At 45.6% G+C, this 26,032-nt stretch overlaps 9 protein-coding genes across 9 annotated transcripts; 5 read left to right on the top strand and 4 right to left on the bottom strand.

The window, feature by feature from the left end:
• Nucleotides 1–380: 380 nt before the first annotated feature.
• Nucleotides 381–977, top strand: N7495_009924 (putative GPI anchored protein; the record flags this gene model as incomplete). The annotated part of the gene is made up of 1 exon (XM_057212575.1): nucleotides 381–977. One exon carries the CDS (start codon nucleotides 381–383, stop codon nucleotides 975–977), a length of 597 nt encoding a protein of 198 aa, XP_057059438.1.
• Nucleotides 978–1,525: 548 nt separating this feature from the next.
• N7495_009923 (putative GABA permease (Uga4)) lies at nucleotides 1,526–3,332 on the bottom strand (the record flags this gene model as incomplete). Its single annotated transcript, XM_057212574.1, has 7 exons — nucleotides 1,526–1,704; nucleotides 1,756–2,140; nucleotides 2,185–2,271; nucleotides 2,317–2,846; nucleotides 2,896–3,043; nucleotides 3,087–3,134; nucleotides 3,192–3,332. 7 exons carry the CDS (start codon nucleotides 3,330–3,332, stop codon nucleotides 1,526–1,528), a joined length of 1,518 nt encoding a protein of 505 aa, XP_057059437.1.
• Nucleotides 3,333–4,192: 860 nt separating this feature from the next.
• Nucleotides 4,193–5,423, bottom strand: N7495_009922 (uncharacterized protein; the record flags this gene model as incomplete). Its single annotated transcript, XM_057212573.1, has 3 exons — nucleotides 4,193–4,680; nucleotides 4,736–5,036; nucleotides 5,085–5,423. The coding sequence occupies 3 exons, from the start codon at nucleotides 5,421–5,423 to the stop codon at nucleotides 4,193–4,195; spliced, it is 1,128 nt and encodes a 375-aa protein (XP_057059436.1).
• A 7,416-nt stretch (nucleotides 5,424–12,839) lies between these two features.
• fhpA (flavohemoprotein) lies at nucleotides 12,840–14,084 on the top strand (the record flags this gene model as incomplete). Its single annotated transcript, XM_057212572.1, has 1 exon — nucleotides 12,840–14,084. The coding sequence occupies one exon, from the start codon at nucleotides 12,840–12,842 to the stop codon at nucleotides 14,082–14,084; it is 1,245 nt and encodes a 414-aa protein (XP_057059435.1).
• A 583-nt stretch (nucleotides 14,085–14,667) lies between these two features.
• Nucleotides 14,668–15,208, bottom strand: N7495_009920 (DUF4334 domain-containing protein; the record flags this gene model as incomplete). Its single annotated transcript, XM_057212571.1, has 2 exons — nucleotides 14,668–14,829; nucleotides 14,921–15,208. Coding segments are annotated over 2 exons (450 nt in total), but the record flags the coding sequence as incomplete, so codon positions are not given.
• Nucleotides 15,209–16,515: 1,307 nt separating this feature from the next.
• N7495_009919 (uncharacterized protein) lies at nucleotides 16,516–16,734 on the top strand (the record flags this gene model as incomplete). The annotated part of the gene is made up of 1 exon (XM_057212570.1): nucleotides 16,516–16,734. The coding sequence occupies one exon, from the start codon at nucleotides 16,516–16,518 to the stop codon at nucleotides 16,732–16,734; it is 219 nt and encodes a 72-aa protein (XP_057059433.1).
• A 2,162-nt stretch (nucleotides 16,735–18,896) lies between these two features.
• On the top strand, nucleotides 18,897–19,829 carry N7495_009918 (uncharacterized protein; the record flags this gene model as incomplete). Its single annotated transcript, XM_057212569.1, is given in 2 exon segments — nucleotides 18,897–19,214; nucleotides 19,233–19,829. The coding sequence occupies 2 exon segments, from the start codon at nucleotides 18,897–18,899 to the stop codon at nucleotides 19,827–19,829; spliced, it is 915 nt and encodes a 304-aa protein (XP_057059432.1).
• Nucleotides 19,830–21,813: 1,984 nt separating this feature from the next.
• On the top strand, nucleotides 21,814–23,488 carry N7495_009917 (putative amino acid permease family protein; the record flags this gene model as incomplete). Its single annotated transcript, XM_057212568.1, has 2 exons — nucleotides 21,814–21,976; nucleotides 22,029–23,488. 2 exons carry the CDS (start codon nucleotides 21,814–21,816, stop codon nucleotides 23,486–23,488), a joined length of 1,623 nt encoding a protein of 540 aa, XP_057059431.1.
• A 1,791-nt stretch (nucleotides 23,489–25,279) lies between these two features.
• N7495_009916 (uncharacterized protein) lies at nucleotides 25,280–25,636 on the bottom strand (the record flags this gene model as incomplete). Its single annotated transcript, XM_057212567.1, has 1 exon — nucleotides 25,280–25,636. The coding sequence occupies one exon, from the start codon at nucleotides 25,634–25,636 to the stop codon at nucleotides 25,280–25,282; it is 357 nt and encodes a 118-aa protein (XP_057059430.1).
• Nucleotides 25,637–26,032: the final 396 nt, after the last annotated feature.

The raw sequence follows: 26,032 nt of genomic DNA, 5'->3' as shown, positions 1-26,032 counted from the left end.
AGCCATGATCCAAGCCACGATGATCCGAACAATAGCATATCCCAGCAGTGGAGCCTGATGGAAAAGCTTGAAACAATTGTCAGCCGCCCTATGTAATAATACCAAGGCACACTTGTGGAGACATAACGAAATTAGTCCTTGAATATCAAAGCTGGATTGGCCAAACGAGATATCCTCCCCTACAACAAATAGCGTCTTGATCGGCAGCTCCGTAATTGTTCCAATAGCGTCATGTCGCCACAATTTTACTGCCTAGCAACTCAGTGGGGACTTAACAGATCTATAAATGACCTCTGATGCCCCCGAAATTCAGGGTCAATTCTTATCGAAAAATCTATACATCTCTTGCACATCACATTTCCACCTCCCAGACATTCACAATGAAGTTTAACTGGATCGCCTCAACCCTCCTCCTGGCCTCTGCCGCCATGGCCAGCCCCCAGCTTGATCTTGACGACATCATATCCCAGGCCGAATCCGTCGGCACAGCCATCGCTGGCGATGCCGTCACAATTGGCGCAGAAATCAGTGCCAAGGCCACTTCCATCTACAACGAGTGGAAGACCGGTGGCGAGGCCGCTATCTCCACCTTGACCGGCGAAGCCAAGTCCCTCGCATCCGCCATCGTCTCCGAGGCCAAGAGCGAAGGCTCTGCCGCCGAGTCTGAAGCAAAGTCGATTACTTCGGATGCTGCTTCCCTCGCTTCTGAGGCTGCTAGCAAGCTCTCCACTTGGGTCGCCGCTGTCACCACTACAAACAGCGATGGCAAGTCCACCACTGAACAGACAACCCTCACCTCTGCTGTCGCTACCAGTACCAACGCTGCCGATTCCACTGCCACCACTAGCTCAGAGTCCAGCTCTACCTCGACTGGCTCAACCTCTACATCCACCGGCGGCGCTATGTCCCAGCCTACTGCCGTCAGTGTTGCCGGAATCCTTGGTGTTGGTCTTCTGGGTGTCATGGCTGCTCTCTAAAGGGAGTGAGATATCTGTCCATATCATGTTACATCTTCCGTCTTACATATCCGGCATATGACCCGTCAATGCTCCACTGTGGATATTAAGATCTTATGCCTCTCACGACTTTATTGATCCGCGCCAAAATTGTATACCATGGCAAGGAAACGGTTTCATAATACCGGCTTATTATGCTGTACGTTTAAATTTAAATTTTTTATTTATAAATTCAATCATCGCTGAATACATCGTGTTAATCTTGAATAAATCTTTGACTCTTCATTTCACTCTATTACTTAGGTAAGACATGTCTTGAGCCATCTCATTAAACGTTTAAACTTTTATAGACGGCTGTAACGCTCGGTGTTTCACTTTGACAGGCGGATAATTTGGAAGGGTGAGATACTCAGGTGGATATCTTAATGATGTGACACGGCAGCCTTGGAAGATCCATATGATCCATATCTGTAACCGCAGAAGTATCAAGATAGGTAAAAGCCATGATCTAGAATATATGCGGGTCTACAGACATCATTGGGACAGACTTTGCTTCCCATAACCCAGAATTATTTCTCCTTGCCATCTGCTGTGTTTTGCATATACAAAGCAATATCAGACCCAGACGGATCTTCATCCGCCGTCATACGCGGCCCAGTATACCATCTTCTAGCAAAACAGAAGTAATAAGCCATACAAGCAATCCAAACAAATCCATTGATAACAATGGTATAATTCATATCATCCGCTACGAGAAACATCAGCCAGACCCTAAAATCAAGAAGAAGGGAAAACTCACGAGCAGGATTCGGTCCTGTAGTCGGAAACATAGACAAAAAGACACCGAAAAGCAGATAAACACACGCGACACATGCAATAGGTTTGCTGAATCGACCTGTATAGAACTCGCCGGGTCGGAAACGATCGCCTCCCCAAGCTAGGCGGCAGAATATGGGCGTGCCCCAGGATACGTAGTTGCTGGCAACGAAGAGGGAGAAGAGGGCGTTGGCGGCTGCTGTGTTGATTAGGCAGAGGAGACCTAGGATTATTGATGCTAAGACTATACCGCATACCATGCGAACGGGCTGAAATTGGATACGAGTGCTGACGTGCTTGAAGAAGTTAGACAGAGGAAAAGCTCCATCTCTCGAAAAGGCCCAGGCCTGGCGGGAGGCGGCCACGATCTGAGGCTGTTAGAATTGTTCTTTGAATCGCAGGTTGGACATACTAGGCTGAGACCAATTAGATATTGAGCAATGCAGAGGACGATCATGAATCCTAGTGCACCATTTGATCCTAGCGCATCATAATATATCTATCAGAGGTTAATAAGCGTCCAGAACAAAGGATAATAACTCACCTGCGCCATCGGCTGCCCAAACTTGCTATCTAACGTCTGCGCCACATCTGGATTCATAGTAGCAGCCAAAACAGACAACACTAAGAAGCCAAGAATAGTAGCAGAACCAGCAGAGCAGATGATACCCAAAGGTACAGCCCTCGCAGCATGCATAGCCTCTTCACTCATATGGACGCACGAGTCAAACGACCCAATTGACCATATTGGAGAAAGCCACGCCAACATGAACGCCCAGCCGGTCGGCCACTCCGTTTCATTATCGACACGGCCAAAGACATAGCTTCCGGAGTTGAGTCCACCTCGCGAGATCCTTCCTATTGGTAATGCGATAGCGGTTGCAACGACCAGGCCCAGGTTAAGGTATATGCAGAGTGTTTGAATCTTGGGCATTAGCCTGCCGGATAGAGCTCCTGACAGGCCGTGCAATAGAATCAAGCCGACATATACTGCATAGATAACACCACGTGAAGCGGACCAGCCGTCTCCTCTCGCTATGCCGACACAGGACAGAATCATCAGCGCGAGTGTATCTGTGACATGTGTGAGTCGTGTGAATGTACCAACGTCTAGCTCGCTTACAGTCGACTGAGCACATGCCACCAATCAGGCCGAGAGTGTTGCTATACCCGATCAAGAAGCTCAAGGGTCTTTTGTATCTCGGACCAGCAAAGTAATGCGTCCACCAGTACAAGCCACCCGCAGTTGGCATTGCGGATGCAAGATCGGCCTGATATCGTTAGAATAGCTTAGATGATGTGACTAGGACGTACCATTGCAAGCCCCACTATGAAAATAAATATGCTAGCTGTAAACCATCCCTAGATAATCATCAGTATCTACCATTATCAATGCAATAGGGCTAGTTTATTGCGCACCCAAACCATTCCAACCGGACCTGCTGGTAGAGAGAACGAGAGTGTAGACGCAATAGACGGGACCAAACCCATAATACTAAATGCAATAGCAAACACCTGTGTTGTAGTATACTGTCGTCGCAGCTCCTGTTTGTACCCCATTTTTGCTGAGACAGTCAGAACGCGGACATACAATGCAGGAACAATTCTACCATACCTAGTAATTGGGAATCACCCGCGTTGGACCTGGACGCGCCAGGAGCTGCCATGGCCTCTGCATTTTCCACCAGAATTGGGGATGTCATAGTGCGAGGTAAGCCAACGAAGCGTGGTGAAGTGGACAGCGGATTGCGCAGGGGGCGTCAAATTTGAGTCGGCAGTTCATGTCAGCACAGGATTCGGCGCATAGGGTCTGCCGCTATTCGTTGAGATATTTCGGTGTTTGGCATGCATGCAGTGTGGCACGGATCGCGTCGATCATGTAGATCCAGATGCAAGGCCGAACCCGTCAACTTCCATCGGAGGTACTAGACATTAGAGGGAGCTTATGAAAATGAATTATAACATACAGTTGATTCAAGAGGAAACATGAATAAATTGTTAAAAAATAATATCCTCATTGCTGATTGGTTGGTGAGTATATGCCGTCATTTTATACAGGCTTCGAATCTTCCATGAGCTGCTCAGTTTGTATTCAACTACTTATTTTTTATTGCTCGTATCGACTTTTGATACATATTCTGACGCGAATCCTTGTACTGTATCTAGTAGGCACTAAGGAGTAGGTAGACTTGACCATATTAAACACACTGTCATTAGGTAATTACTTCTTACTTCACAAAGATCACTATTAACTATCAACATGGAATAAGACGTAGGAATGCAAACAGTAACAAAATCAGGCAGTCAAAAACGTATGTAACTCTTGACTCCACCTGCATTGTATTATATGCACTGTTCAATGTATGCACTGTTCAATGGTCAATCACTATCACCCTCACTGGTCACCATTTTGCTATGCTTTAAACCTGCTGCTCAGGTCTTAGGTGAGCCTTGGTTTGGAACTCAGGCTGGGTGGTGGTACGGGTTTGGTCTGGGAGGTAGCCCTGAGCTTGGGTTGGGGTCTGGTACTGCCCCGGAGACTGATAATGCGTCTGAGACGTAGACTCGGTGGCATACTGGTCGTTAGGCTGGTACTGAGTTCCGTTCTGATATTGTGTGCCGTTATGGTTCAAGTGCTGGTTTTGCTGAGAGCTGTAGTGGATTGGATCGTTGATATCATGATCCGAGACAATCGAGTCCTTGCGAGCCTCCCACTCATTGTAGTCCTGGCCAGGGTTGATTTTCTCCCAGCGGACCATGCGGAGCACGTGGAAAAAACCAGATGCCACGAGCGAACCGAGGAGAGGACCGACCCAGTAGATCCAGTGGTATCCGGGGAAACTGCGGTTGATGACGTCGGGCCCCAAGGAGCGAGCGGGGTTCAGGGAGCCTCCGGTGTAGTAATCGCCTGACGGAACATGTGAGATGATGGCTAGCATTTATATGAGTGGGTAGAAACTTACCAACTAGCTCGCAGAGGAAGAAAGCAAGTCCGATGCCCACGGGAGCAAGGTAAGTGGACTTGTGCTTCACAACAGCCAACATGATAATGACAATTATCAGCTGTGCGGTCAAAAACATTTCAATAAAAAGGCCCTGGGCGATGGAAGCTCCACCGCCAAGCCGAGTCGCGCAATTAAGCGGACCCGGAAAAAGAGCGCTGACAACACCGGCAGCAGCAATTCCAGCAATCAATTGAGCAGGGAAGACCATCAAGCCTCGTAGAGGAGGCATACCCCCAGTCAGGCAGAGGGCGAGGGTGACCTATAGTTGTCAGCTAGGAATTTACGTATATAAGAAATGGCTTCTTACAGCTGGGTTGAAGAGACCACCAGTCACACGGAAGAAGGCCCAAACATTGACGGTGAGGGCGAAGCCAAAGCATAGAGATGAGTAGAGCAAATTGGACGTATTCGGATACGACCCCTTAGCTGGCATAGGTGTGTTGGAAACCTGGGTGCCTGCAAAAGAAAAGAAGAGGAACAAGAAGGTGCCAACAAACTCGCCAACCAAACAGAGCACGTTGAAGCGCATCGTTTCCGGTGAAGCTAGCATGGGCAGCTGGCTCCTGCCATTAGATGAGACTCCTCCAGACCCGAGAGTGGAGGCCTGGGAATGCGCCTGGGAAGCCTGGCGCTTGTGGAATGCCATGTTCGCAATAAATTTATGTCTAATTAATTAGTTCCGAATGAAGAAATGAAATATTCTGAGAAAGGAGATAAAGGTCTCAAATTAATATAGGAGATATCAAGGTTGATTCCGCGCAGCTACTATAAGAGCCCTATGGCAGACGTCACTGCAGGTCTATGCACAAGCTTCCTTCGATCCATGTATCATCGATTGCTGTTTGCTGCCGCCATAGAGACCGAAGAATGATTCAAGACATGCTCATTTGGCTTTTGGAAAAGCTTCGATCATTCTGATTGGGATAAATTACACGAAATTCTGAGAGGATGAATGGTTAATGGTAAGGTCAGTTTTATGCAGTCCCATGTTTGTGATGAGGCATAGTTCCGTGTTTATGATATCCCAGTTGTTTGGAAGGGAACACCCGTCCGTTCGTAAGCGGAAGTCAGGAAGGGTCTAGAACATCGGTTAGCGCTATCAATGGCTGACCATCGATTTGATAGCCTGTTGAAAGTTGATATGATCCAATCTTTGTTCGTGATTGATATTTCAGTGCCATATGGATTAATCTTTGTCAGCTATGCCAAGGGCTCACAGAGCATCGGCTATGAAGGCAAGCTGTCACTTGATCACATCAAATAGCTTTTATCATGAGCTTTAAACTCAATCGCGGCGAACAGGCATTACTTGACTTTGTAATTGACCTAATGTAGTATTTGGTCTCTTGCACCGAGTGTGACGCCTTGGACTTCAAGTTCAACGAAGACGGGTCAACTGAGAGAGACATAACAGGTAATAGGTCGACATAGAATGTCTTTTAGCTCTTTCAGTACAATATCATCAACTGCATGTACGATATCGACCATACGGACCCGCGTTCACCCCATCCAGGCCAGTGCGACGCCAAGTGCCACGGCTGTTAACTGAATCAGTATTGAAAACAGGATCTCTTATTGAAGCAAATACGAAGGCTGAACCAACGGTTAAGTGTTCCGTTACCAAGCTAGGGATGACTTATGAAGTCGTCATCATCGGGGTTTGGGCAGCTTTCTGATGTTGCCCTGGGGCCGACCTTGGTGAGCGTCGAGACTGGATCACTAAAGCAGCAGGTATTTCACTCCCAATAGAAAATTCAACATGCCGCTTTAATATCTCTTGCCGTGTGGCGCTAATTCGAGCGGCAAAGAGTTTGAAAATGATGCTTACCAGTGGACTCACTGGACTGGATGCTAGATAGCGGTTTGAGCCAAGCAGGTGCTTTCTGGTGCAGTTGGCCACTCAAATCATCATCGATCCAAGGCTCTTATCAGTGAAAATTTATGCTCGATTCCACGTATTAATAATAGTCCGACTCCATCAAACATCTCAGCCGCAGATGACGATTACAGGGAGATAACCAGGGTCTTATACCGCCTACCTAATATAGCCTAGTATGATACAATGCTACATTAGAGAGAATTGGCTGTCCCAAACTCCGTCCCACACTCTACCCATTTTTCCATTATTTTACTATTGAGCCAATGGAAAATCATCTAGCCACCCTCAACCACGGTACGATGATGATGACAGCCACCTATACACCGCCGAGGTGACGCCATCTACACCAAGATCTTAGGCTCCTGCGTCGCGCGATGAACGTCTCCATGCGTGTTGGTTACGACTTAAAAGGTTATACTTAAACTGAAATCTCTGGTAAGATTGGTAAAATATATTGCCAGGTACAGCTAGCTTGCCTAGGAGCTATAGTGAGAGGATTATGCCTCTTATTGATGGAATGGCAAGACTAGCAGGTATTGATCGTATTATTTGAAAGGTAATACAACATAATGCTCTTGCGTATGGAGCTATGTAGCTATGGATATGATCAATGAACTTCATTGCCGTAGAGTTTGCTTGATCAAATAGCCAACTTATTCCCCTGATTTGGATCCGATTAAGCAACTATGGAATCGGATGAAGGAGTGGATTGAGTACTATCTAAAGGTGGATGTCAAATTATCATATTATCAGATTCGCGAAGCTGTAATGGTGACATAGGAAGCGATACCAGAGGAGTTTCTAGAGCGGCAGAATGGTCTGATGAGAGAGAAATGCAAAACTGTTATCGCAGCAAATAGTGGATATACCAAGTTTTAGAGATGAGATAGATGGTGTTGAATGGTGTTGAATTGAATAAGTGATGTTAGATTGATTAAACTATGTGTAAATTATTTGTAATAATAGTGTTCAAATCCACTACGCGGTATTTGAAAGTGACAGAAAACTAGAATTACTTTACTAACACGACTACAGCGACACACCACAGTTGTAGATGACGGTTATTATTCACTTTTCGACGAGATACTATGGCTCAGTGGTAAAACAGAAAATCTTATCCCTGAAGGTCATCGGTTCCAGAGTCACCGGTTAAAGAAACCAAATAAAAAGCCTCGAATCAGTATTGAGCTACTATACTTCGGGGTTGGGTATAGAGTATGCAGCGACCATCCAGGTCCTCTGGGTATCAAAGGATTGAAGAGTCTTGCCCTTCAAGACACATCAAGAACAAAGCCTGTTAGCCATATAAATCAGCGCCTTTTCACTCAAGCTAGCTTCTACGGGCCAGATGTCCCTCGTACGATTAAGCTGAATTCAACTGCACTAATGGTTCGCTGGAAGATTATTATAAGTAGCTTCGCCTATATTTGACTTTCAGAGGAACAATTGATTAAATCACTATCTCAAGACGTAACAATCTGACGCCTTTTCCTTGAGATCCCAGCAGCGACTTGGTATCAAGCTTCGCATCAATGACCCTGAAGAACGTGAGCGACAAAAAGAAGAGATTGATACATATGGCGGAAGGTATCAATATAACTTCTTAGGCAATAAAGGTCAATCTTATCCTATGTATGGAGTCTCTCTCTCTATTTATTTATTTATTTATATACTAAAATTCTCTTAGGCATAGGATTGCTGAGATCTATAAGACGGTCAATCCAAATGCTGTTGAACAACGTCGCATCGGGCTTCAACGTCGAAAAGGTGCTTATATTTGCCCTGGCCCGAACTTGATATGGCATGTTTATGGTTATATAAAGCTTGAACAATTTGGATTTGAGATAAACGCAGCTATCGATGGTTACTCTCGCTTTATCATCTGGATATATGTGGGAGTAGGCTTTCGAACAGCAGTTAGTGTATTATTCAATATCTAAAATGTGTTTCAGAGAATGGCTTTCTACCACGGAATATGCGCTCTGATCTTGGCTCTGAAACCATGCTATTAGCTGATGCGAATTTCTCTCTGCGTCAGTCAGGATCTCAGGAACTAGTTCCAGCTTCAGTTCCAGTTCCAGCTTCAGTGCCATCTCTAGTGCCAACAATATCACCAAGAGTAGCTATAGCTATAGCTTCAGTACAGCAGCTACGGGACTGCTTCTTCTATGGCCGAAACACTGAAAACCAGAGGATTGAATCATGGTGGGGGCAGCTAGTATCATCAAGTGCTCATATTTACTATGACTAATTCCACCAACTAAAAGATGAAGGCCTTTTCTCAAAGGATAATATCGCAGAGCAAGTATCCCTTCTTGTAATATATGTGACTATCATACGACAGCATATTCAATCATTTATTGAAGTATGGAACATTCATCCAATTCGAAAGCAAAGAAACCGGCCAAACAGTGTTCCAGGGAAGCCTATTGTAAGCTACAATTTTCCTCAAGAAGGCATTCATGATCATAAACAACAATTTGACCCGGATCTTTTACGAAGGCTACAAATGGATATACAGGAGTGGGATAGCAACGAATATTTTGAAGCTTTCCTATTGATCGAGCCTGATTACAAATATGTATAAAAGTGGGCCTAGAATATGTAATATAGTTACAGGCGGTCAGTTTGTATTTCTGGAGTACAGTACCATGCCTTTTTTCGCGGTGGCACTTATTAACCTCCGTAGTACACGGGTCGGTTTTACAAGACCCCAAATGGCGATAATATTTCATACTTTGTGATGGTAAAATTAACTAATAACTCACCAACCAGTGGAAACCTTGCATCATTTCCCGGGGAAATACTTCTACAAGGTATCACCAACAAGACCTGTCGGGAATGTCTCTTGCTTTTCCCTCTAGCAGCTCGATGGCCGACAACAACTCGCCATATTACAAGGCTCTCTTTCCGATTGAAACAAGAAGGCGCAAGCAGGCTGAAGAGAGTTGTAAGCAAGCTGAAGAGCAATGAAATCAACTTCAAGAGCGCAGCCGACCAACTACTTTCGTAGAATTTTTGCGCCATTCCCATGACCTGCTCTGTCAACCGCTAAGAGTGGAGACATCATCTCGCTCAACTACTGGGAAAATACCCCTTCCCAACGGATAGTATTGCCCGACACGATTGGAACACTGGAGCGACTGCTCAGCACAACTGTCAAAGCTGTATAAGTTTATAGCTATTTTCAGTTGACACCAGGAGAGTGCCTCATCACACCCTTGCTTGAGCTAGAACGATGAGGCCGACAACTTTACCACATGCATATGGGCAGCGAGCAAGAACTCCAGGGGAAAGCCATGTCCGCGATATAATTACTGAGTTATGCGAACTGCCAGCTACTCGCGACGAATTCGGCCTTAGCGATGGGATTTAGTTCAATAATCATACGAACTTCTTAACTGATAACAGAACTCCTGAAGCAGATATCAGCCAACCATCAACTGTACAACACCCAAGACCTGATGAGTTCTGCATCCTTCGTGTCGACAGCAACACTACCACTCTCCTCACGTCTATCTAATATAAACCGCCTCCTAAGCTTTCTATGGCCACCTTACGTATGTGGCTGCGACTAACGGACTTGTGGAAGGAGATGGTCAAGTCAAATAACATTCCTATAGACAAAGATACGAAGTCACGGTAAAATACAGAGCGCCTTGTATGTTCTGCCATTGTTCAAGAGCATCATATGATGATTCAAGAAGGGCTGAAATTCTCCTATGTGACTAACGGGCTTGCTCGAGTCCTTCTCCGTATTCCGCGAAGCGATCCTAGCACGCTCTACTACTTTCTATGCGATCCTAATAGTGAAGTGAACATGGAGATCAAAGCTACATTTGCAAATACTTCTATTGCAAGGTCACTGTGTTTATGTCTGATGACATTCCACTCGCCTATGAGAGATCAGGAGTGGAGGAATTCCGTACGACTAGAAATTCCTATATGGAAGACTAGTTACGACCACACTCACTCTCCTATGCCCCGCGACGAATATCGGCGACTTCCTCTCAACTCCAATAGTATAATCCCGGAATTTCTGAGCCCAAATTCCGGTTTAGCGTATGAACCATCGTCATCGCTGCCGAGTTCCCCAGAATCAACAACTCGTAAGTGTTAAGCAGAACCAGACCTCGAGTTAGCTCTACGCTATCTGATGCAAGGGATCGCTCACAGTCGTCACAACTACTAGACCTAGATTCGAACCTAGCCACACATTTTAAACGAAACTTCAGTCAAGTTTCATCTTCTACGTCTGCCTAACGCGTGGCTCGACAAAGAGATACTAATACTGATAAAGACCCGGACAGCCAAACCCACCGCCATGATGCGCAATTTTGTACCCAACGATGTTTACTTGGGTTGTAGTCTGGCGGCCTTCTAGATGACTATTGTCCAAATGTGATGCTCCATCGTCGAAGCAAAGATGACCATCATCATCCGATTGCCTCAGAGGATTTGGTTCACTTACTAAAGGCACAGTTGGATGAAAACATTGACCGCTGTACACCCCTTGTGTGTTGCGGGGCATACGGCGTGCCGTTCAAGCTCACTTATGTCGTACATGGTTACACTGTCATCGGAAAAGGAACCTCTTCGGTCTTATGGAAAGAAGTATCCCGCGAAGCGGAGGTACATCGAATTCTTCGGAAGGCGCAAGGGTCTGCTGTGCCTTTTTTCCTAGGTACGATCGACTGAGCAAAAATTTATTTCTTTCATGGGGCTGGTGAGATTCGCAATATGCTCGTGATGGGCTGGGGAGGCGAAATTACAGCGCCAATGGAGCTCACGCCCGGGAATAATCCACGAAGACCTTCGGCCTGATAATGTTCTATGGAATGAAGAGCTTAGGCGGGCATTGATAATCGACTTTCACCGCTTTACATTGAAATGCCGGACTACTTCAAAGCGACAACGAGCAAAACGACAACTATCATGAGCAGAGCCGGGAGATATTAAACGTCTTCATTTGTCATGAGGCAGTGTGCTTATTTTATTAGATTCGCGATTATTTTATGCATGATAATGAAACACGGAGCATTGCCGGCCTACATTCGCATGAATTAGTTAGAATTTATATCTATCATTCTGGGTGCTCGCTACACCTATTAGCCTGATATACGATTCTGTATGCGCTAATAGACACGAATGGAACAATCTAATTCTAGCTCTTAGACTTAACTTTACATGATGCGATGAATGATATGAAAACATTGATTCAATTATGAAACTTCAGGTCCGATATTATGGACTTTCCCCGGTATGCTATTAGAAATACATTCCATCAGCGTGGTAAGGGTTACTGTGATGGTGTCTAACTGATATGTGGACTAAATAAGCTCCCTGGAGAGTATTTAGGTCCGGCATACCGTATGATTCTGTTTTTTGCTTCTTTAGCCTTCATCGCTAACCATCATAAACTCCCGAGACCTTTTTTACCACGTTGTATTTCTTACATATCAGCCATTGAATTTACAGTTGTCATTTGATAAAGTCTTTCAGACTTTGGATTCAACGCATTCCCTTAGGTACACATATCTATTCTACTTATTCATCCGAGTGCAATGTTCTAAAGATATATATTCCAGACTTGTATCAAACAATTGGCCAATCAGGTAGTTCCTGTCAGGTGCGATCGACACTGTGACAGCGGCACCTTCAACCTTATTTATATGATGTTCTACAAGTATAAACAAGAGCCAAAGAATTCGAGACGCCTTCAATTGTTTCAACTTGTACAGCTTTTTTTCTCAGACCATGTATCACCTGGGCAGGCCGAGAAACGCCGAGCCTGAAAAAAACCCCGATAAACATATTCCGCGGAGATGCTTCAATTTCTTCAAGAACAGAACAGCTTATAATTAAGACAAAACTCGTACGACGTTCCTGTCCCCAGGATATAATCGGGAATAACGGCAAACATGAGCCAAATCAACCCACTCGCCCCGCTTTACCCGTCCTTCCGCGGAGATGCTTCATTTCTTCGTAAACAGTCACCTTCTACTGGACATTCTCCAGCAAGTAGCCCTGGGGCCAGGCGCTTACTATTTTGAGTCACCCAGCTGGACAAAAAATTTAGCTGCCACAAATTACAGCAAAGATGTATAAATGGAGCAGCAGAGCCCACTTTGGCAGCTACCATCGCACTAAACAACTTTTCAAGGAACCATTATTGTACACACAATGACCGTCGCGGCATTATCACCGGAGCAGATCCAGCTCATTAAAGCCACAATCCCTGTCCTCGCCGAACATGGCTATACAATCACGTCCATCTTCTACAAGAACATGATCGCCGCTCACCCAGATCTAAACAACATCTTCAACATCCCTAACCAGGAGAATGGTCACCAACCCCGCGCACTAGCAGGTTCCCTATACGCATACGCCTCATACATCGACGACCTAGCCGCACTGAGCGCAGCCGTAGAGCTGATCTGCAGCAAGCACGCCTCCCTCTACGTCCGACCAGAGCACTATGACATCGTGGGCAAATACCTCATCGAAGCAATGGGCCTTGTCCTCGGCGACGCACTCACGCCCGAAATCAGAGATGCGTGGGGCGCGGCGTATTGGCAACTGGCCAACATCATGATTACACGCGAGCAGCAGCTGTACGAACAGAGTGAGGGCTGGACAGACTGGCGTGACTTTAAAATTGCCGATAAAGTGAGAGAATCAGACGAGATCACTTCCTTCTACCTCGCTCCAGCGGATGGGATGCCATTGCCGTCTTTCCGTCCTGGTCAGTACATTTCTGTGTTGGTGTACGTACCAGAGGTGAATTACGACCAGCCTCGCCAGTACTCGCTCAGTGACAAGCCTTCGCCGGATTACTACCGGATAAGTGTGAAGAAGGAGAGGGGGATAGAGGGGGGTGCTCCCGCTCACCCGGGCTATGTGTCGAATCTACTACACGATAACTACAGCAAAGGCGACCCAATCAGAGTTTCGCATCCAGCCGGCGACTTCTTCCTTTCCGACAAGCCAAGCAACCCTGTCGTTCTGATCTCTGCTGGTGTCGGCATTACCTCGCTTACCTCAATCCTCAACACATTGACTTCTGACCGGGCTAATAACGGACGACCATTACATTTTATCCACGGAGCGCGCACATCCGCTGTGCGTGCCTTCAAATCTCACATTAGTACCCTCACACAAGAGCATCCTTCCCTTCGCACAACATTCTTCGCTAGCCAACCTGCTGCTGAGGAGGTGCAGGGGGTGGACTATCAGATTGTCGGACACGTTGATCTAGCCAAGCTTGACGCCAATAGTGATTTGTTCTTGAGTGACGAGAACACTGAGTATTACATTTGTGGACCTACGAAGTTCATGACAGAGACCAAGTCAAGTCTCGGAGCGCTTGGAGTCAGTGCCGATCGCATTAAGATGGAGCTTTTCGGAACTGGCGGTGTGCCTGAGTGAACGGCATACCCTGATGTTAGCTTGGTCTGATCTAGGGTTTTTTTTTTATTGTGTTCCATGGTACCATGTTGGCGTCAACTTTGGAACGCTCCTGAACTGTACATTAATCTCACCTCAATCTAATTTTTACTACATCTGAATGAGTCCAAGAGTCTTCTACCTATCTCAATACCATTCTATCAGGTATGTATATTGTAGTGGGGAGCCCTATACAGTATGGAGAAGAAAGCAGTCTGCAACGGCAGAACCGAGTAGTAGTACCCTTTATCTAGAAGTTGTGATAGTTACAGAATGATCACCTTTACACACCTCTTCACTTTTTGACTCCCTACCTTCACTGAGCTTTCCCTCGTGGTTGTGGTTGGGTTTTCCTAGCTGAATACCTGCACGTTCCGACCGTGCTGCCTAGAGCGTTCCCCATTTCAATATATACTCCGCATTCAAGTGGTGGAATTGAAAAAATTTACCGACTACAGGTACCTATACCAAAGCCTGGCAACATACTGATGATTAACATTCAATTTCAATGCACATACAGATATCAACTGATATTTCAAAACTCCAAAGATTGAAGGATCTACCCCTATTTGTGGAGATAGAAGAAGTAGGTCCCACCAGGGAAAGTCTTGGCATCCATAGCGCCAGCAATTAAGTCATCGTTAACATAGCGGAAGTAGTCAATAATAGGATGATCATCATAGATCATAGCAGTGGAGACCTTGCCGCGGAACTCGACCTGGCGCAACTATTATCAAAAAGGGTCAGCATTCATCCATCATTCACATTCAACTCTATATCTATCCTTCGGATGCTCAAGTATAAGAGGACAAACTCACGCGTGCATGACCCCATTTACTCTCCCACACTCTCTCCCCCTCCGCATTGTATATCATAATAGGGTCAACATTCTCGCTAGAATGAAAGTCCTTCCCAGCCCAGCTCATTGACTTGAGGATCTCCTGAGTTGGGTGTCCAGTGTTCACGCTGCCACCCTTCCAAGAACCGACGACTTTGTCGATGGGGATGGGGGCGAGTTTATCGTAGGCAGCGAAGAGTTCTTCGCTGCCCACGTTGTCGCGCTTGATAAGCTCGGCGAATTCTTGTTCAGGGGTCCTGGTTGAAGGCTCTGTCAGCTTTTACTCTGACTTGAAGGATTGAAGATGGGTTCAGGGACATACAGAGACATTTTTGAGAGTTTCAGGGGGGAGGTTTATCACAGGGGCTTTTCTGGGGGTTTAGTTGGGCTATATACTGCTGTTCTAGCCACGTAGACTTGTTTGCTTGCAGGATCAGTATCTCCACATTGGTTCACTTCGTGCTTAGTCTAGGGCCAGGATCTACATAGTCGTGGTGGGGTAGTACTTGACATGAGTGGGAAGTGATATTCTGCGTTAACACTTGCAAATGCGTTTTCAGAAATGGCGATATTACGCACGACAGCAACGAAGAATTAATCTTGAAGACAAGCAAACAACCGTTCGGTCGCATCAGTTAACCAACTAAGCTAACGCTACACTGCAACGTCATTGACAGGCTAAGAGGGTTCCACAAGCCCCACGTCGTTTAAATCTTGAGGGGTCGAAGATGATCAAGACATCATGCAGGGACTTGATCAATAGTTCTTGATCGTTCTAAATAAAACAGATCGATGGGGCCTGAATCAATCAGGAGATTGTCGATGTACTTTGCTTTAGTTGTTGATTCCCACTGTGAATGTATGAGTTGAACAAATGCCGAAAGCTCGGACTTGAAAACCTCGAGCGATACTCAGGTGGTTGAAGTTGTTTCACAATCGTAATGGAAATGCCGATGTGCAACATGAGAACTCATGATATAAACAGATCAGAGAGATGGGACCGAGGACTTCAGTAGCAGATTACAGATTCTGAAATTGTAGATCGTAGTCCGCCATGACTTGATGGGCTGATTTGTTAGTGTCTGATCAGTTGAATCGGACGTGGTTAGGTGGTCAAATATCGATATTCAACTGTGCACAGAGAGTTACAGACAGAAGAGCATAATCATTATGGCACACATGTACAACGAAAAAAAGTAACGAACGAAACTACACTGAATCAGATCGCTGTACAATACTGCACACCGGGCAAAGGGAGCGAAAATTCTTCGCAAAAAGAGGAGTCACTCCAGTCTCAGTACATCCTTCGGAGACCACGATCTCACAACCTCATTTGCAAAAAAAATTCATCCATCCTGCCGGTGCCACAGGCGGAAATGCCCGTTCCTATTCAAGCCTCAAGCCTCACCCGGTGAGCACTGGCGCAATCGGCGGGCTCCGCACTCCGTCTCAGGCCTCAGGCTCACTAGCAGCCTCAAACCTGACATGGACATGAATTTACCCCTGCGGAAAAGCGAGCGGCCTAGACATTACCCCCCAAATCATTACGTAGTTGGAGAGGGGCCGTAAGTAGCGATGCTGCCGATTAATATCCCACGCCCCTGGATTCTGGACATGAAATCCGGGGAAATGGATGAAACCGGTACGCAGATGCAAGTGACATCCCTAGTGAGTGTGCAGGGATCCACCACGGATCTTCAGCTTGCCGCGTCGGACGACCCTGATGGACACATGAAGACAAGGGTTGCTGGTAGCGTCCCAACGTCCAGCTCGCTGGGGGGTTTCTTCAGATAACTCCACATCCAGATGACTAGGATCCCTTGTCTATGGTTTCCATGGTTTCCGTTGTACTGAATTAGGGTCGATCTGAGTGTGGACGATCAGTTGTGATCGACGTAGGCACGAAATACTTAACTCTATTTTCTCACCCCATTCTTCGTCAACATCCATCGATAAATCCCCGATCGAAAATGAGCCGAACTTACTCCGTTACCCAAAACCCAACACAAGGTTCATCGTAGAGAACGAAAACCCCAAAAAATAAGCCAAAGATCAGGAGATGTCACCGCATCTAGAAAATTTGATGAGGACAGGATCGTTCACCGAAACAGACTATACCAGAATCATGGGGAAGGTTCGTTCCGTAACAAATTCGTGGTCTACCAACAAAAAGGTAGTCACGGGAGCAAAACTGACACATGAATCGGTAGAGATCGGGAAAAAGAAGGGCGCTTGGACTCTACATGGAAATGATCGAGCCGGATCACCCCACGAGAGAGGAACGTAGTAGCACTTTAACCGGTATTTCAAGGAATCAACGATTCCATGCTTATGCCGAAATAGAACCGTCTTGGCATACTAGTCCTGATCTTATCTTGATTTCCACTAATTTCCTCCTAAAGTTGATACTTTTGTGGGCGAAGATTTAGAAAGTGGATACCGGGAAGCTCGTTTAGAGCTACAAAGTAGATCATGAGTGATGAGTTGGTATAGTTCCAAGTTCCAAGTTCCAAGGTTAGAAAGCAGGTACCCATGTATAGAACCTTCCGAAGTTGGAAGAAGTAGAATATAAACATACTTTGTGGAGGTACAATAGCGGTAGCGAGTATGTAGTTGATGGATGCAAGCCAACCTTGGAACGTGACAGCGTTTAATCAATTTTTGAATTGATAACGAGTCATCAAAACTAAGTACTAGATCCTTTCCCATACAGGGGTTTACTCTTAGTGGAAGTATATATTGATAGCTCCTTCGGAGCACCTACGGTCCGTGGATATTACTGTGCTTTGTAGTATTCAATTAGTACAGATTGTCGACTACGGCGGGTATTTCTACCCAAACAGTGCCCGGTGACATCATGAATTCAGGATTCGCAATTCTAGAAGACTGATAGAAATTGTGTTGTGAAGGAGGATCACTACAGGTGTCAATTTGTTCTAGAACCAAACTTGTAGAATTTAGACTAGGGGGAAAGTTCAGTATTATCGAAGATCAGCAGTACGTCGTAGATATCATAATGGATCAAGGTGAGGGTCAAAATGGTCCAGATCATATTAAGAGTAACAACATCCACATTCGGACAGACTATGTTCCAGACACGTTTCTAAGACATTAACAGATTAGCGTACTTTTCAGGGGTATAATATATTCCGGCCAGGGATAAAGTCAAGGTGACGAATAAGGCGCAATACAATTGAGTAGAAGAAGCTTAGAATAGACAAATCAGGGCAAGAAATGGGCAATACGGTGGATTGACTAATGTAAGTTCACTAGCTAAGAGTAGTCGTCTACTTAGTACGTTAGCATCCAAACATAGGTACAGTAAGTATTATCGGGGCCGACCTTCGGCCGTGTGGATTACACAGGTTCAATACTCCACATGTGCTTATGTTTAGATTATTTTCTACAACGGTTTCATGCATATTTTGGCTGTGCAAAGGTATGAGAGACAGGATTGGGTACTCGATACATAAGACATAAATTCATAATATACTAAGTACAATATTATTTATTAAATATTATTCTTCCCTCGGAGCCGACCGTTGAAAGGTGATCTCGGCCATGTCAAGCCGATGTTATCTAACCAATAAAATCCACCTGAGCCGGGACAGCACACCCCTTTCTCGCTGCCGAAAGAGGAGGTTGAGGTTATTCCTGTCATCGCGGATAAAATTTATTCAAAATTCATCGAGAATTTCTCGGCTCTCATTTTCGGTCAACGAACCGTGATTGAAAAATCTTAATCCCTAGACCCCCTGTATTTTATTGTGACATATTCTGCCATATTTAACGTTGGTAACACCTTGATTTATATTTTGTATTTTTTATATTATATTATTTCCCAAGATTCAATACGATCTACATCACTCCTGTCCCCGTGCACACAAGCTTCGATATATTATATCTCTCCCCCCCCCCCTTCCCAACTATTTGCTCTCAACTTCAACCTCAACTCAATGGCTTTCAATCGATCCAGCACTTTATCCAACCTCTCTATAGAGGACGAGAGATACCTCAGCCAACTGAGCCCTCAGAGTCGCCCAATGGATATGTTCCAAAAAGGATCAGACCCTCTTCCCGGCAATTGGAACTATGACAGCGCAATCGATCTATTCTCTCTGAACCCCGTTGACATGGACCCCGTCTCTTTCGACTTTGCCGACACTCTCACCTCTACCGACTCGAAAGATATCTTCATGGATCCCTTTGAAACTCCAACGGCCATCAGTGGCTTCTCCATGCCTACCGCAGAAGATAACGTATCTTTGTCATCAGTAAGTACCTTAACATAGCCCCGGGGTTTGCGGATCGGCGCTGACATGTCAAAAAAGGATTTCGATAGTGACGATCAGTCCTGGCCCCACCGGTCCATTGATATAACCCCGAAAGCTGAACCAACCAACAACAAATCCTCCAAGCCCGTGACCCGGAACTCCGTTCAAAGTACCACCTCCTCTAGCAGATGGTCTTCCAGCCCGGAGATGAAACCCCAAGAATACACACCCCGGGCTGATAAGTCTGTCACATCCACAAACAGCCGGAAGACCCGCAGCTACTCTCAAGACTCCAATCGTTCGTCAACAAGTCAAGACCCACAGATGCGAAATGCCGCAAAACGTGCGGCCCACAACATTATTGAGAAGCGCTACCGGACAAACATGAACGCTAAGTTCCTTGCTCTTGAGAAGGCTATCTCCCCCGCTGGAGTCCAGAAGCAAAGTTCCCGAGCTGGAGCTGGTTCTCTCAAGAAGTCCGAGATCCTCACAAACGCCCTGGCTTACATTGAGAGTGTTCAGCAAGAAAACTCATCCTTGCACAAGGAGTTGGCGCTTCTCAAACAGAACATGATCCCTGGCATGTGGCGACACTCAAAACAGCCCCGCGCATAAATCAAATCCTTTCGTGCTCATCATCCCGCCCCAGATCAGTACTTTCTCACCTTCTCACTTTCTCACTTTTCCCTTTTCATTTTCCTTTTTTTCCTTTTCACGACCATGATATGATGTACACTTAGAGAGAGTTTCGCCACAAAAAATCACCCGGGGAAAAAGGAGGGGAAGCTGGGCGATCCCCCATATATTCCTTATTCATATTCATGGCGTTTTTGGATTGCTCATTATCATGGTCATCACTGGGTTGGGCTGGTTTGGTTATATTTTTCATTTTCATTTGTCGGAGTTGTTAATCATGGCGGGGCGGATATTATTTGTTTTCTCTTGTTGCATCTCCCATCTCAATGCCCTACTCTCGGGTTCTGGTGACAACAAAAGTCTTTTTATGTTTGCCCAAAGAATAGCTGCTCAAGCATTAATGTGACTGCCAAGACTCGGGTCTTCTTACCAATCAATTCTTTCTCTTGTAATGTAGATCAATTTCAGACTTCAGAAGAGGGGTTGCGCGAGCCGGTAAGTACGAGTACGAGTATCTTCCCCTCTTCTGATCAGTTCTGACTTTTGACAGATAAAAATATCCTGGAGACCGACTCAGAGTTGATCTTCAGTCAGTCTGAATGAGCAGTCGTCAAGCTACTCTTGAAGAATTTCACCGGGATTGAACTGTCGCGAAAGTGCTGATCTGATCTGATCTAATCTGATCTCCCTGAAGTTTCCTTTCACCAGACGAAATGAGAAACCAGGGGATTCATTCACACGATACACTAACACACTTCAAGCTCACCAACGCTGAAGCGCCCGGCTGAGGCTTGAGCCTCGCTGCAAGGTGGACGAACAGATGCAGAAGCATGCCTGATTTCACCCTTACGAACAGCCTTCAGAAAATATAAATAGGAAAAATCCGCTAACGGGGAAATGGGGAAACGAGAAAACTTAGCTCGCGTGACCTCCACTTTCCTGGCCTTGGCCTACGAATGCCAATGTCTCAGGAATTCACCCCACAATTCCATCTTCGATTCTTCCGAGTTTATCTTGACCCACCATGAAGGGTAGAATCCACCAAGAACCGAGGTCGGCGACCGAAGCCAATTACAATGAGAGAATGAAGTTCAAGATCTCAGAGACAGCTTGACGAAGTATCTGGCAAGCATCAATTCTGGAATGGATCTCAAAGTTCATTACAGGCTTACTGAATTAATTCGACTCTGAAAAAAGAATCGGTTTCATTTCGGAAGTACTCGCTGACCCTTGCTGGCATCCGATCAGAAGAAAAAGACTTTCCAGATGGATGAGATCTATCGACTTGATGAAGTTATATACAAACATAATAGCAGAAGTCATGGATAACCCGGCGGGGCAAAATACATGATAACAGAGTTCTTTATCAGTTCGGCTGGACTTACTGTTTCTGGCCAAGTTGCCACCGACGATCTTGAAGAATTGATATTTGAGAATTGAGAATTCAGAACTTCAAGATGAACAGAACTGCTAAATTGAAGAAATGAATATACTATTGTGACACTCAATGACTACCAATCTACCAGATCAACAAAAGGATAAAGCTAGCCAATCAATTACTACCTTACCAATCCTCTTTATTCATTGACTATAAGCGATCTTATCTACTTCTTAGTCCAGAATGTCCACCCGAACCGAACCACACATGATCTGACTCCCCGCAAAAAATGTCGCTTCAATCATTTTTGTTACACACACTTTCCTCATCAGTTACAAATTGGTTCTGTTCCAACCAGTTAAAACTAATGCCCGCGTCGTAACTGATTACTCCTTTGAGCTTCTGTATTTAACAGAGATAAAGCTGATACAGAATCAATTTCTGGTCCGTGCCATTGGGGTACGGGACTAAACGAGAGCTATCCATATATAGAAGTCATAGCCCATCCCTCTTCTACTCAGATCAGTTAGAGAATGGGAGCAGTATTCATATTTATTAATCAAACACTTCGACCAAGTCATCGCTATGGATCTTGAGTCTAACTCAGTCTCGGGCACTTTCAAGCCGCCACTCAATGAGGAGCAGGATGTACAAGATGCTACCGATCTTGCTGCCATGGGCCATGCCCAGGTATTGACTCGGAAATTTGACACGTTGAGCATGTTGTCATTGGCGTTTTGCGTACTGGGTATGCTATGCAATCAACGGATTGACTCATTCCAGATGCTAACAGAGTATAGGGACCTATTCTACCTTCGCACAAGACCTAAGCAGCGGTCTCACAAACGGTGGCCCCATCACAATCCTATGGGGTCTGGTGCTGGTCACCCTCTGCAATCTATGCGTGGCTCTATCGCTGGGCGAGTTGACCAGCAGCATGCCCACAGCCCTAGGCCAAGCCTACTGGGTCTTCCGTCTCTGGGACACACCGCTCGGCCGATACGTGTCATACATGTGTGCCTGGATCAACACATTCGGATGGTGGACGCTGACCGCATCACAGGTAGCATTCATGACCGAATTCCTGCTAGGAATCAAGACCATGTTCGTGCCAGACTGGAGCGGCGTCAACGAGGGCTGGCTGAAATTTGTCGTCTACATCGGCATAGTCTTTGCCTTGACGTTCATCAACGTAATTGGCTGTCGCAAGGAGAAGATTCTCCCCTGGTTCAACAACTTCGTCGGAATCTGGTTCGGCGGCCTCTTCTTCGTCCTCATTCTCGTCCTCCTCATCTCCGTAGGTGTAAAGACAGACCTAAAGTTCCAACCAGGTTCCTTCGTCTTCGGCGGCTGGATCAACCAAACAGGCTGGAGCAACGGCGTCGTCTGGTTCACCGGTCTCGTGCAGGCCGCATACGGCCTGACAGCCTTCGATTCCGTCATCCACATGGTCGAAGAAATCCCCGACCCGCGCCGCAACGCACCGCGTGTAATCTGGATGGCTGTCCTATTCGGCGCTATAACTGGGTTCATCTTCATGATCGTCTGTCTTTTCTGCATCCAGAGCATTGACGCCGTCACAAGTGCAGACCTCCCCTTCATGGAACTCCTCCTCGAAACAATCGGCCTTGAAGGCGGCGCAACCCTGATCGGCCTATTCATCTTCAACGGCCTCGGTCAGGGAGTCAGCATCCTCACAACAGCCTCACGTCTAACCTGGGGATTCGCCCGAGATGGTGGTCTCCCTTTCAGCAAGTACTTAAGCCACATAGACCCTGTCTGGCAAGCCCCGGCCCGCACCCTCTGGGGCCAGGGGATTGTGATAGCAATAGTCGGCATCCTCTACCTCTTCGCAAACACAGTCCTTGAAGCAATTCTTAGCGTCAGCACCATCGCATTGACAGTGTCATACGCAATGCCAATTCTAGCCCTCCTAGTTGTGGGCCGCGACAAGCTTCCGTCAGGCGGAACATTCCACCTCGGCCGCTGGGGCATATGGTTCAACTGCATCAGCATCGTATACTGCATAATAACAACAATCTTCTTCCTGTTCCCTGGAAGTCCAAACCCATCACCGGCTGATATGAATTATGCAATTGCAGTGTTTGGCGTCATGCTTGTGATTGCGATTGCGTTCTGGTTTATTCATGGACACAAAACTTACTTGATGACTGAAGATGCTATTGCCCAGATGGTTTATGCACAGCATTTGGAAAATGCAGAGTCTGAACGCGATATTGTTGGCTCTGCTGATGATTAATGGGCTGCTTGCTTTGCATGAAAATCTGGCTATCTGTACATGTCATGGCGCTAGGCTGATTGTTTCTTTTGAATATAATATCTATTCTATGATCTTGTTTCTGATCTTTGAATACGTTGATGGAAGCCAGTAAGCGTGCTTTCTATGCTTCACGAACTACCAAAAATGAGTCTTGCCATATCGCTCACGTACTTCCAATTCACTCTCAAGACTTTTTCGTTATCCACTCAAACTTGCGTGTGGAAGGAAGGGGCTGACGGACTCAGCGTGGAAGAACCTGTCGATGATTGCCTTGGAATTCACCACTTTGCCCTGTTTATCTGTAGAAATCTTGGAATCGACAGAAGACAACTGCCATAGCACGGGAAAGGATAGACCGAGTGAAGAACGTTCTGTGAAGGCCCTACGAGGGCATATCGCTTTCATTGAAGGTCCGCGAGAAGTTGTTGGGAGCATTTGGCCAGAAGGGTTGACGCCATTCAATCGAGCGCTTTAATTGAACCCACGCACTTTTTGGGATATAGGATTTAATCAAGTAATGAGAAGACAGTTAAGAAATATATTGTGAATTTTCCTTGAGCGGTTCCAAATCACATTTATTTGACTGGACGCTTTCGAGATCCATACTCAAGGACTATTACAATGGTGGAAAGCTCTTTGAAAATGAGAAAAAAGAATATAGTCTTGCTTGTTTCTACTTATGGGCCAAAGGAACCTGATGGTGTTTATTGTGGCTTTCAAGAGAAGCTTAAGTGCGGGCGAGGCAAGTACTTACCCGAGTGATTTTTTCCTATTGATAACGCAATGAATCTTCCATGAGAAAATTGATAGATGCATGCTATGACTTTGCATAGTTTGTTAAACCACTCACATTCCTAGGTAGTGGAAGTCTCGAAAATGTTTTTCGTTGCCTATATGCCTACTCCGCAACCAAAACATTTCCAAATAGTCCCGAGCCGAGCCACTAAAATTTTACATTGGGAGATAAGATTATATCATGATTGACTGATCCGTTTGAGTTTACTGGTTACGGAAATCAACAAGCCATACAGCACCTGGTAAGCTGTTTATCAATGGATGATTTGTTGAAAATCGGGATACCTCCTACTGATAAGTGATCCTACTACATCTAAATCAATGATAGAAGACGGATGTTGTCAAATTAAACTTTCTTTAATGTCTGATTTTACGATTAGTGAATTAATGGCGGGAAAGTGGGCTGTGACCTTGGATGATCTTATCAATCGCCCCACTATTGTTAATGATTGTGTACGACGATGCACATACCAATTATCATATCGAGAGGATTCTAAATGGGAAATTTGCTCCTGAGAACTGGAATTGTCGCAAATATTGCTAAGAAGGTCATTGTCATTGTATGAGGAATCATGGAGTATTTAGTTCGCCGACGATCGAGACGGAAATGTGGGACTGTAACGAAGAACTAGCCACCACGTTATGACTATTGAGCACCATGGAGAATGTTGGAAAAATAGAAGCCTCTGGAACGTGATGATTCGGAAATACTTTAATATTGATCTACGATACGGGTGACCTACTCTTCGTAGTTGAATTCTTTCAATGAAAGCATTAACGGCGATGAAACAACCTTGAAAATTTAAATATTATTTATGCAGCGCTTTCGAAACAAGATAATATACATGCTGGTTCTTCAAATGCATCACCTCGAGCCATCTAGTTACGAATCGGAAATGAAATCGATTCTCTCAGGTTCAACCCGCTTTCTTCCCATCACATCAGTAAAGTCCTCATTAAATTTGTGAATTCCTGTCATACGACCACACCAGCAAGTGTAGAGCAGAAAAGCATAGCGATAAAACCAATACTAGCCTTTGAGAGAGGCTGATTTGAGGCGGCAGCATTGTACGTCGGGGTTGAAGTGAAGGAAGAGGTGAGATTTGAGGTAGGTGTCGAGGTAATGGCAGCAATCGAAGGATTCACAGAGGCTGTGGCGGTAGCGTTTGCTGGTGCATTGCAGTAAATCTCGCTGCTTTTGTGGCTCTTCTGGGTTAAGCATTTTCCGAGACTATAGATATCCTGTTTCTGGGCGAGACAGTAGACGCCGCAATCATTATTGTACCTCACAGGCCCTGATCCTTTGCAGCATAAATCAAACACAGTAGTCATGTTCCCAGCAACGACGCTGGCAGTAAGATTTAGTCAAGAAATGATTGCAGTCGACTTTATGTACTGCTTACCTACCGCATGCTGCATCCTTGATTGGTATTTCGTAGACCGTGGAACTGCAGACTTGGTTGAGAGTTATGGCAGACATACTGAATATGAGATTGGAAATGAGCCTTTTCGATGGAAATAAGGAATATCAAAGAGCGCAGGCCGCCCAATAAAATAGAAAAATAGCGATATATCCCGGCCGCACGTAATTGGCTGTTTCTATGAAACGGCAAGTGGAGAACGGAGTGGACCCCACGTTGCTATACTTAGAGATGACCTTATATTCAAAACATTGATTTCAAAACGCATATATTTGCCATAAATTCCTGTTCGAAACCCGAAAGGAAT

The sequence above is a fragment of the Penicillium taxi genome (assembly GCF_028828555.1).
Source record: "Penicillium taxi strain IBT 34144 chromosome Unknown utg000006l_segment0_segment0, whole genome shotgun sequence".
NCBI classification, from domain to species: Eukaryota; Fungi; Ascomycota; class Eurotiomycetes; order Eurotiales; family Aspergillaceae; genus Penicillium; species Penicillium taxi.
This window is presented reverse-complemented; position numbering and strand designations above follow the sequence as displayed.